A 12,821-nucleotide genomic window follows, 5' to 3' on the forward strand; every position below is an offset into this window, starting at 1 on the left:
CATTGTAAACTAGAACATAGTCCTTAGTCCGATTAAGGTACTTGAGTATGTTCTTTACGGTAGTCCAATGTCCTTGGCCGAGATTTGATTGATATCTTGCTACAATGCCAACAGCAAAGCAAGTATCATGTCTAGTACAAAGCATAGCATACATGAGACTACCAACATCCGAGGCATATGGTATCCTTCTCATCTCTGCTATCTCAGAAACGCCAATGGTATCTAATCATGGACTAAAGATTGTAGAAGAAGCAAGCTTGACAAACCGAGAAGAGTATCAGAGGTTAGTAGGGAAATTAATCTACTTATCTCACACCAGACCCGACATTGCCTACGATATCGGCATAGTCAGCCAGTTTATGCATCGACCCAAGAGGACCATATGGAAGCGGCATTAAGAATAGTGAGGTATCTAAAGGGGACTGTTGGCTATGGGGTGTTCTTAAAGAAAAGGGAAGATATGGATATAGATGGATATACAGACGCTGACTGGGCAAGTAATCCAATCGGCAGGAAGTCAACAGGAGGATACTTCACCTTTGTGGGTGGTAACCTAGTCACTTGGAGAAGTAAAAAGCAGAAGGTGGTGGCTCTATCAAGTGCTGAAGCTGAGTTCCGGGGAATCAAGAGTGGTCTAATGGAAATTTTGTGGCTAAGGAGACTACTAACTGAGATAGGTTTCCCACCTACTCGGAAAAGTCGACTATTCTGCGACAACAAGGCAGTGATTAGCATATCAGAGAATCATGTGCAACATGATAGAACTAAACACGTGGAAGTAGACCGCCACTTTATCAAAGAGGATCTTGAAGAAGGAGTCATTGAATTTCCATTCGTTAAATCCAAAGAACAACTTGCGGATATCCTCACTAAAGCTGTGCATCCCAAAGTCTTCAAGGAAGTTTTGGACAAGTTAAACATTGGAGATACCATTGCTCAACTTGAGGGGGAGTTTCAAATATCAGAGAAGATCAGTGATTGAGGCATAATTGATACTTGATTAATGCAGAATATATTATGTAATATACTCCCTATAATAGAATGATTGGTGATTGATTTCTTTCTGTAATTAATGATACTCCTCTCCTATATAACACACCAAAAAATAAGAGAACAAAGTACCTTTCTCTATACACATTCTCTACAATGTCTAGCAACCAATCTTGCCCTACCTCTCTCAATTACCATCGTTAAGAGCACTTGCCAATTACAATTCAAGTAAAAATATGCTCAAGACTATCCCTACCACTACCTATAATACAGTGGTAAGTGAAAGGTTTGGCTGTGGTCTACGTGTTCAAATAGGAAATAGCAGGTTCCCTAGATCCAGCAAGTCCACCAGATCACTCGGTCTAGGAACTCGTGGGTCGCGAGGAATCCCGGTCGTCGGACACACAGATCACTTTTTCTTCCAAAAAAACCCTCAACCACTTTACTAAACCTAGTATAGGGAAGTAGGGATCGATCCCACAGAGAAGGATGCGTAATACTCATGTTCAAGGATTTGGGAGTGTTTTTGGTGTTGGTTGCTGCCACGCATTTTCTTGGGTTGAGGAAAATCAAAAAAATTAACTTGACTTGGGAACTTTTTAAAAAATTCTTAAACTAACAGCTAGACCTAGGAAATAAACCTATTGTGGGGACCATGTCTGAAAAAGCAAGGTACGACTGAAAAGTTGGCAGAATAACTAACTCCCGTACCGACTGACAGTGACATCGTCTTCTACAACCAAAATTGCGTAAACTTCTTAAGAAAAGCAGCATGAGCAAAATAAAAACAGAGCTACTGACTTGAAATCAAATTTATGCATAATAACGAAGAACTTAACAGATCTGCATACCCTAAACGAAGTAAAATAGAAACCAAGAAGAAAAAAAAAACAAGATCTATCGAACTACTATCTTTCCACACGTCGAATACAACCTCAGACGCTAAATCCACTCTGGATCCAAGCGTCCGACATGAACTCCAAACAGCAGAAACTCTCCATCACGTCAGATTTAAAAAAAGAAACTCCGAATACTCAAACAACCACAGATCTGTCACCAAATTCCACATCAAACACCTCAACATCAAAATAAACAGAGATCGACATAACAATTGAAGAAATAAGCTAACAGCAGAGAGATCTATGCAAAATGACTTGAAATTTAACCACTAAACGCAGATCCACGAACGGTAAAACAATTAAGCATCATCAACATCAAAGTCGACTCCCAAAAGTGAAGTTCGACGGTGAAAACAAGCAAAACAACTGAAATTAAAGGTAATTGTATCTTCGCCCTCACTCGGACGGTGTTGCCAAACACGAGAATTTCTAGAAAGTACCCTTCCGATCACGACTACCCCAGATCCATTCCCAAGTGTGTGTAAAGTGTGTGCGCTAAGAGTGAAAACTTTCTCCTTTGCGTTGCATGCTCTTATATATATATAGGCATTTGAGTGGGCCCAGCGAGGTATAGATAAGACTTTGTTGCCCTCAGCTGTAGACTCCTCCGTCACGCCAATTTTTCTTGTAAATCCTGCTCACTTCGTTCCTTTCCCTCGCTAGACCATCTCCTTCATTACTTCCTTGATCTAGCGATTTTCTTCACACACCTGGCTTAGGAAACGTGTTAGACCCAGCAAATTATAACATTTTTCGCACATTACCGATGCATGAAATTAGCCTTATCAGTAAGGTAACTGACTAATGGACTTAGTGGGAATGACTGACTCATTAATGGAGTTAATGGAAATAACCGCTCCATCATGGACTTAATTGAATATAACTGACTCAATAATAGACAATAACTGACTCAATAATGAACGATAACTGCTATCTAAAACCTCTGTTTCACTTAGTCACGTTTAAATCTTCCACCACAACCACGCCATCCCCGCCTTTTTGATGCACTATTTATTAGCACTAAAAATACCTGCAAGTATATAGGGTAGAATTAGTATAGCTAAAGGTCAGTATCGGGATATCGAACACGGGGAAGGCAAACACAAAGTGTCTATCCTCTACTAGAACTCAATTACTATCTGGAATAACAAGTGAATTTTGAAAACTTTTTGAAAACAGATTACAATTAAAAGCAATTAACAACTAAATGCAAGAAAAACACAGAGACAATCGATAGAGATAAGGGAATCCCAGGGATGTGCGTTCACAATTATGGTTATACAAATTCCAAACTACAATACCCTAGCACAGTTATTACTTTGATAGGACGAGTCACTTAGCTTATGCTCATGCGATGCAAATGTTGATTACAAGATTAGGGTTGTCAATCCTAACACGTAACATCATAAAGCTCCTAAGACCCTTGAAAAGTCCTCACTCTCAATTAACAGTGCCGTTTTAAGGGAAGCTAACTGTAGCGTCTACTGAGTGGATCTAACTCGCTAGAACTCTCTCACGGTTATGATGCAAGTTATATTAAATCATATACGATTGTGTCACTCAATCATGAAGCATCAGAATTACTTAGGGAAGAAACAAAGTAAAAACAAAACGGATATTAAATAGAAAAATGAATTGTATAACCAAAGTCGTTACTAACACATCCCTAGAATCCTATGAGTTTAGTTACACATGATGAAATAAGCTAAACACATAGATTGAAGGGAAGACAATTGGAAGTGAAGTACTCTAGCTTTTGATCTCTACGAATTATTTTGCAAGTAGACTCTCTCTCTTTTGATGAAGCTTGAGGTCTTATTTATAGGGGAAAGCCATTCCTTGTTGTAGAAGGAAAAGATCTTCAAAATATGGCAAATCTTGGAGCAAATCTAAGGCATCTCGGATTCGCCGCCATTCTCCGGCAGGCCGCCGCACCTTGGCCGGCGGTCGCCGCATTGGAGTCAAGAGAGTCTGTTTCTCCGGCGGTGGACCGCCGCATGACTTCCGGCGGTCGCCGGGTGAGACTTCTCTTCCAAGCGTATTTTGCCGAGGCGGACCGATGCATTGCTCTGCCCGCCAGGCGCCGGCGATCGCCGCACACCTCCGCGGCGGTCGCCGGTCGCCGTCTGACTCTAGATTTCTAGACTTTGCGTTTTGGCTCCCTTTTTCGGCTCAATTATGCACATTTCTCACAAAACACGTCAAAATACCAAAATAGACAAAATATGCAAATAATGGACGTGTAGAGTGACTTTGACATCAAAAACGGACCAAATAACGGCCTTAAAATAGTGCAAAATCCAAGCGTATCACTTTTGCATTCCAATCCACCACACCATGATGGCCTCATTTGTAAACTTTCCATGCCCAATAGTTGTTGCTATCAACTGCCCCGGTTGCGGAAACAACCTTGTCCTCAAGGCGGAAGTATGGAAACCGACCTGGTACATCCTCAATTTCCATCCACGTTGCGTCATCCGCTTGCAGGTCCAGCCACTGAATTAGAACCTGTTCCACCTCCGGACCGTAATCCGACTGCGAAGACGAGCTCCATATTCTCTCAAATAGATACCATTCTCTTCGTCTTCGAAAGAGATTCGTGTGGATACCTTGAACATGTCAATCAAAGTTTGGTAGAGAAAGTTATAGCTGTTTTACGAAGCCATCGCAATTTCGGCATCTTGCCAAAAAGTGTCGTTTTTCCAGAATCATCTCGGCGACTCACCGAGTGGCAATTCAACGACCCACTGGAACTTGCACGGACGATTTCAACTCAAATTCGGACTTCTACCTATAAAAGGGCACCAAACACGGCTCCTAACGCAACCATTCATACCCAAAAACCGTCTTAAAGAAAGAGGAAGACGTCCGGGAGAATTCAATCAACGATTAGAAGACTTCCATCCGTTCAGCTCTTCTCTGTGACATCCATTCTCCTTGTTGTTCATGTTTCCAATTTTTTTTTCAACGAATATTTTGTTAGAATTCCTATGAACATAAGTAGCTAAATACTTTCATAGGGTTTTTGGTGAAGACTACATGTTTCTATTTTAATTTGTGCAATTGAACCTTTTTACCTAGCTCTTGTTATTGTTTTGCTTGGACTTGTGCTTTTATTGTTTTTGTACCTGATTAATATAAGAACTACGTCCATTTAGCTAGATTAATTGAGAGATACCTAGTTTTACGTGATTAAGGGAACGAGTACATTACATAGGTTTATTTGCACTTGAGAGAGGGGACCTTTCGTGAGGGCTTGGGTCTTAGGAACTTAAGGAGTTAGAATCTAATCTATTGGAAGGAGACTTTGAATACTTAGAGTCTATTCTACTAGATAGGTGCACTCAAGAGAGGGCTTATCCTAGAATCGTGATTTTTCTAGCAATCCTGGACACAAAAAAAATAATAGGTCTAATTAATTGAATTGAGACAGAGACTTGTACGTTGAATCCATAAGCTCTGTTTTTTCTCCATATTCTATTAGAAACCAAATTGTCGATTGCTTTGTTTACTTTTATGCTCTAATTATAGTGAACAATTTAGGCGAGTCAATACCCCCCCCCCCCACCCCCCTCTCCTAAAAAAGTATCTGATTTTATTCTCTCTTTATCTCTTTACTTTATTCACTCTTCAAAAAAATATCATTTCCTCAAATCTCAAAGCCAAGAGAAATTTGTCACTTAAAGTAGGACGGAGAGAGAGTAGTAAACACGTTCTAAATATCAACTTAAACTTGGTTGATAATACTCTCTTCTCCGTCCACTAAAAATAGTCTCATTTGTGAATGGCACAGGTTTTTAAGAGAGAGTGATAAAAAGTAGGTAAGGTAAGAGACGTAGAGAGAAAAAAAATTGGGTATATATGAGAAAAAAAACTTTCCAATTTTAGAAATTGGACAACTTTTTGTGGACATCCAAAATGGCAAAATGAGACTATTTTTTATGGACGGAGGGAGTATTCTAAACCATACATCAAATCTCATTTTTGGTATATAAAACTTGGCAAAATACATTGTTAGGTCCTTATACTTTAATCAAAATGTTCATTAGGTCCTTGTACAATTTTTTCGTTTTAATAGGTCCTTATACTTTTCACAATATTTTTATCAGGTCCTCGTACAATTTTTTATTTTAGTAGGTCCTTATACTTTTATCATAACTTTCATTAGGTCCTTGTACAATATTTTATTTTAGGGACTTTTTTACATTTATTTTGGATAATAATCTAAATTTAATTTAACTTAATTAACTTTTTAATATTCCATTGTTTAACTTAGCATAGTCTATAAAGATAATATCATCTTGTTATCCAATAATCTCAATAAGTTGTAGAAAATAATAAAAAAGATTAATCGTGGTGATTGAAGATTAAAATCGAAGTTTTTTTTTAGAATAATTATCCGAATTTTTAATTGATTATTTATATTTATATTGAAAGATACGTTTCCCTTAATATTTATAATCATAAGATAAGTTAAATAATAAAATTAAAAGCTTCATTAAATTTAATTAAACATAAATTATTATCTAAGATAAAAGTAAAAGAATGTCTTAAAATAAAAAATTGTATAAGAACCAAATAAAAGTTATAATCAATGTATAAGGACCTATTAAAACGAAAAAATTGTACGAGGATGTGATGAAATTTACGAGAAAGGTATAAGGATCTATTAAAACGAAAAAATTGTACGAGGACCCAATGAACATTTTGATTAAAATATAAGGACCTAAGAATGTGTTTTGCCTATAAAACTTCTCCAATCATACTGCAAACCCAAATTATTTTGCGTCTTTTATTTTACAACATCAAATATGGATCTACTGCAAAAAATTTTAGTCATGTACTCAAAAATGGCATAAATGGTTGGACTAAAAAACTACTCCCTTTTTTGGTGTAACAATTAAATACAAAATTATTACAGATAATTACACAAATATTTTCTTGGTGACAGTATACGCACAAAGATATAGGTGTACGTGCTTTTTAAGTTTTTGATACTGTCAATTACAATCAATTACACAAACTAATCATTTACACATGACAAATTATACGCAGGCAACTAAGAATAGATCACATACAGAAATTTATGAATTGAAAAAAACTGAAAAAAAAGCTCTATAAAGAACTTACCTGATAATGAAAATAACCATGAACTTGAGAGATTTAAAGGGAGAAGATAACTTGGTAGAGGTGAAAAATGGTGAGAAACCGAAAGAGGTGAGATGCGTAGAAGAGAAATCAGGTATTGCATCTTTTGTTCCGTACTTCTCAAAAGAATAACAGCTTTAGGCCGAGGAATCAGAATCCCAGTTTTTCCATTAACTTTTCCTAATTTTAGGAATAAGATTACATTCCTTGTTTTCTTAATATTGTAATAAACATTATATTTTAAAATTTCAGAAATTAAATTATTTTTCGATTATTTTTCTAGTTAGAATCATGACAAATAAATAGGGCCGGTGGGTTATCATAGTTTTAGAATTTATCGCAAATTTTGCAAAATTTCTAATCATGATAAATTCCCCACAAAGCCTAAATTTGTATTACTGCAATCGAATTTTAATTCAATGAAAAAATGTTAAAATTTGTGATTTTGGATCCAATAGCCCTTAAAGAATCATGAGATGCCACATTCTAGTCAAGAATCTAACTGTCTCAGCATTAGCCAAATGTGATATTGAAGTTTGAAGATGAATAGATTTTAGGGGTAAAATTTGCAGGTAGAATTTGCAGGCAAACTAACATAACAAAAATGTGTAAATATTAGTCACCATCATGTTCTGACATTAGGGGATTCGATCTTCACCCAACTCTCCCTACAATTGCAGCTTTACTTGGAAGCTTGAAACACACAACACCCTTTGGAAGAACATGAAGTTTTAGATACAAATATTGCACCACGGCATTAATTCTGCAGGAGAAAACGAACGTCTCAGTAGATATTGATTGGCTGGGATATGCTAAAAGAAAAGGAAGTAAAAATTTCACCTCAGCTTCTGCTGGTTTGGATTCATCAGCATTCACATTCTCCTCGCCTAAACAGGGAAAAATGCAGTTACAAACGAGTCATTCTCATCAGCATTCACATTCTCTACGCAGTAAGATGAATAAAACTTATTGTTTACCATCTTCGGGCAAATCAGATGTCCAGAGAGTGAGGTTATCTCTCAAAAGCTGCATAATCAAAGTGCTATCTTTGTAAGACTCTTCACTCAGAGTGTCCAAATCAGCAATGGCCTCGTCAAATGCTTGCTTAGCCAAATGGCAGGCCCTGCCAATTAAATACGAAATGAAGTGTTACTACCATCACTGATCTGAAGATATCTAAGAACGATGCATTGCATCTTAATAAACTTGACAAGATTACCTTTCGGGTGAATTCATGATTTCGTAGTAGAACACTGAAAAGTTCAAAGCAAGACCAAGACGGATAGGATGGGTAGAGGGCAGATCTGTATTTGCGATGGCAGATGCAGCCTACATTCGGAAACAAAAAAACATTTCAGCAATATAATCGATTATGTTGACTAAGATTGGTTTATTAGTTATCTATCTTAGTTGGGTAACATGCCTCATAGCCCTTGAGGGACAGATCCGCTGCCTCTTTCTTTTCTTGATCAACCTTGAACTCAGCAAGGTAGCGACAGTAATCACCTTTCCTATAAAATACCAGGTAGAGAACTGATTCAGTGAGATCAAACCAATTTTAGCCAGAATGAAAATGTGAAATGCATGATGAGGTTCGTGATAACAACATCCTCTAATTCACTTCTCCAATCGAATCATTAACTTAAAAATGTAGGGTTTCAGACTCAATCGAGAAGCATATGCCTTCTTTTCACTTCTGAAAAATAAAAGTACATCACAACTCACAACTCACAACTCACAAGCCCTGCCTGATAGTAACAAACAAAAATCCAATGCTTCTAGACTACGATACCTATGCTATGATTACCAATCGAGATAGGTGGTGTTCGGTTTCCTAGATAAAATAGTATCAAGATATAATTTAGGTCTAGGATTGAGTTGGCTATGACTAATGATCACATGATTATCCATCGAAGATTGAGTTGTGGGATTCAATCTTATGAACCAAACATACTACATATATAATCAATCCCGAGATACAATCTTGCATATCGAACATCCTCATAGTTTACCAAAAAACTAAGTTAATTTCACTCACATCTTGTGGAAGAAAACAGTTGCTTCAGCAGAGGCAGAAGAGGGAATGAGATGCTTGTCGATGACCGCCAGTATGTCGTGGCAAATCTTGGACAGCTCATTCTCAACCTTGAGACGATATTCTTTGATGAGCTTGACATTGTTGTCATGCCCCTTGGACTCTTCCTTCTGCTCAATGGAAGACATGATTCGCCACGAAGCTCTACGAGCACCAATCACATTCTTGTAACCCACAGAAAGTAGATTTCTTTCATCCACAGACAGCTCAACATCAAGCATTGCAACATTTTTCATGCTTTCCACCATTTCTGCCAAGTCCAATTTAACATGAATCAAGCTTATAATTGTATTGAAAGATAGATAGAAAACAATACTACATGATTACACTAGAATAGCTCTTTGTCCCCACTAGGTTAAGACTGTAAATTATACTACTAAAATCCCTACCAACAAAAAAGAAATCCGAGTAAAAATAAAATAAATCACAGAAATAGCTTTGCAGTGGAATGAATCCCCAATTTCACATTGTAAGCCATAATTTGAGCAAATATAGAATGAAATTAGAAGAAAAATGAGGGAAACAGAAGATCCCCTTGTAAAATTGATAAAGTGAATAAGAAGAAAAAATGTGATTTATATTTGATACCATCGTAGCGCTCAGCTTGTTCAGCGAGCTTGGCCAAGTAGACATGAGTCTCTCTCTCCTTCTCGGTCGACATTTCTGGATTGAGGATGCGCAAATTCACCAATTAAAAGGAAAAACGAAAACTTAGGTGTTTTGATTTTCTTGGGTGTAAAGGAGAATGAGATTTTATAAGAAAATGAATGTGGTGTGGGCCGTGTGATTGATGGAGGGTCATTTCCGTAATTTGATTATGTTTCTTTGTTGTCGGCCTTTTCTAAATGGTGTAAATTTTTAAATCATTTTAATTCAGTTCGAAATTGAATCTAGACATAGTGATAGTTGGAATATATATGGGCAGCCACAACCCGATGGCTTATCATTGGGCTGTTATCATATCAACATGTTAATGACTCGATCAAATAACGATAAACACGAACACGACATATTAAAAAAATCTCAAATCTGAACATGAACTAGACCTGCTACCTCCAAATCTAAACATGACACCATAACTAATTTAAGTATTAACAAATTCAAACTTCAAAATTCAAAATTCACATTTCACTCACACTGCGTATCCTAAGAGCATCCGCAGCGGTGGCGTCCGTCCGTCCGTCCGTGCCGCTGAGCACGAGCTCGTCCGTCCGCCGCTGTGAGCTACCCGTCCGTGCCGCTGAGCAGCCTTACGTGGCGGCACACGATTGGCCAACGGCAATTTCATTTCTTTTTGTAACTTTTTTAAAAAATTCGAATTTAATTTTAAAAATCATTTTTTAATTATAAAAAAAATATTTTCCCACTTCTCAATAAATTATATTCGTTTTCTACACACTTTTAATTTATTTTTCAATTTTTCCCCTCAAAATTCACTTTTTAATTATGTGTTTTTATTTTTCAGAATTTTAATTATGTATTTTTTATTTTTTAGGATTTAATTATGTAATTTTTATATTTTAATATATTTTTATATTGTAGAAATGTTTTTAGTAATTGAAGTATTTAAATTAAATAATAGAATAGTGGGATCCTTGAGCTTGTCCTTACGGAAGAGCACGGATGTGGGTGTTGTGCTCTTGCCTAAGGACAAGGAGTAAAAGTGGGTCCGGGCCCACCTCCGTGCTCTTAAATAAGAGCACGGATGGGGATGCTCTAACTCAAATTTTAAAATAATACTATAAATTAATAATATTATAATATTATTTCTTAACGGATACACCAAATCCGACACGAATTTTTCATGTTCTTAACGGACCCAATAAGGACACACAAATACAATAATCTTTGATCCAATCCGTTAATTTTGTGAGGATTCATGTCAAGTTGCCATACCATTCCATGCCAGCCCTAGCCACAAATGTCATTACGTTACATTACAATTATACTCCTCTAAATAATTACTATTCCCTTCATACCTAAAAAGTATGAACTATTTTCTTATTAGTCAGTCACCGAAAAGTATGAAATTTAAACACAAGATCCTCACACATCATTTTATTTATAACTTGTACAATTATATTACACTACTAATGATACAAAGTCCACTCTCTACTAACACTACTTACACTATCATTTATTTCTCTCTCCTACTTTACCAGTTATACATTAAAACTCATGGCGAACCAAATTTTCATTGTTTTCAAGGACAGAGTATTATCTCCGTCCCTTAAAAATTGAAACTCTCTATTGTTGGAAGTGTAACATCCTTGACCAAAGTAGGCATTATTTTATATTTTTGTAGATTATTTTGTACAAATATTATTATGGGTATGATATTTACTCCTTCCGTCTCAAATAATTTGGGACACTTTGACCCGGCACGAGTTTTAAGAAATCTAATGGAAAATGAGTTGAAAAAGTTGGTGGAATGTGAGTCTTACTTTTAAAATATTAGTTTTATAATAAATGTGAGTAGGAATGGGTTAGTGGAATGGGACAAATTATATGGGACGGTCCGAAATGGAATACTGGATCGAATTATCTGGGGCGGAGGGAGTATAAGCAATGGTATTATATTAAAATTATGTTCAGGATAATTAAACTATGTATCTGTACTATAAATGTATAAACCAATTTAATATTTAACTAATTAAAGTAATAAATTTATATTATATATATATACGTGAATGTGTTCGTAGAAGAACTTTTATTTAATATTTTAATAGTTAATGTATTTAGATATACGTAGCTTGTTTTCTTTGATATATAGTAATATATAGATTTGGTTACAAATTGGGACACGTGTAGAGAAAATAAGAGGAGGAGCTGGCCATATCGTCTCACGTGTGTAGTTTTGGAGCAGTTAAGAATAGAGTAGGAAAAATGGATTAGGAGATCCACTCCGGTGTAGTATATAGGTGATGAATCTTTTTATATAAAGAGGGGAGTTTTATCTGGAAAAAAAAAGAGAGAGAGAGAAGAGGGAGATGATGAAAAATTATAGCATAAACTCAAATTTCATTTTAGAGATAACCGGTGCAAAAGAAATATTTATAGATAAGAAAAATGGGGAGCATGTGAACACGACAGATAAAGGATTGTAGAATGGGAAAAGAAATTTGGAATTAAGTTAGATTGCCTATCGTAAATAGGTGTGTATAAATCACATTTTTAATTTTACATATTTTATGTGATTAATTGTTATGTGTTAAATTGGAGTGGATTTGAATTATATGATGTGAGACTGATTATATGTTATTTGATATTGATGGTGCAATATAATGTGGATATGTGATTTGTGTAATGGATATGTTGATCTATAGTATTGGAGTTAATTGATGGAATATATGGATACGTAATTGATGCAATAGATATGTTTTGCATATGGTCATGGAATTAACTGAATCATTCGATTAGAGATGATTTGTGATAGTCTTGCCCTGAATCTGAAATCACAGTGGACATAATGGGACCTTCGGGTCAATCATATTGGAACCTTCGGGTCAAATCATATTGGGACCTACGGGTCAATGCACAGTGGGACCTACAGGTCAAATCACACTAGCATATTGGAAATCCCGGGCAGATAGCTTGAACTGTCACAGAATAATAAACTGAACAAAGTGGCATGTGCATATGTATATGGAATTATTTTTAAATATTGTTATATATATATTATTTAAAGA

The 12,821-nt window shown here is 36.0% G+C and overlaps 1 protein-coding gene across 1 annotated transcript; it reads right to left on the reverse strand.

Annotated features, from left to right (window-relative positions):
* Positions 1 to 7,628: 7,628 nt before the first annotated feature.
* LOC125216503 (14-3-3-like protein GF14 iota) lies at positions 7,629 to 9,881 on the reverse strand. The gene is made up of 7 exons (XM_048118236.1): positions 9,721 to 9,881; positions 9,076 to 9,382; positions 8,461 to 8,548; positions 8,257 to 8,366; positions 8,015 to 8,160; positions 7,878 to 7,924; positions 7,629 to 7,800 (listed from the first exon to the last, which is right to left on the reverse strand). The coding sequence occupies exons 1-7, from the start codon at positions 9,791 to 9,793 to the stop codon at positions 7,795 to 7,797; spliced, it is 777 nt and encodes a 258-aa protein (XP_047974193.1). The 5' UTR covers positions 9,794 to 9,881; the 3' UTR covers positions 7,629 to 7,794.
* Between the last annotated feature and the right edge of the window lie 2,940 nt (positions 9,882 to 12,821).

The sequence above is a fragment of the Salvia hispanica genome, chromosome 3, assembly GCF_023119035.1.
Source record: "Salvia hispanica cultivar TCC Black 2014 chromosome 3, UniMelb_Shisp_WGS_1.0, whole genome shotgun sequence".
NCBI lineage: Eukaryota > Viridiplantae > Streptophyta > Magnoliopsida > Lamiales > Lamiaceae > Salvia > Salvia hispanica.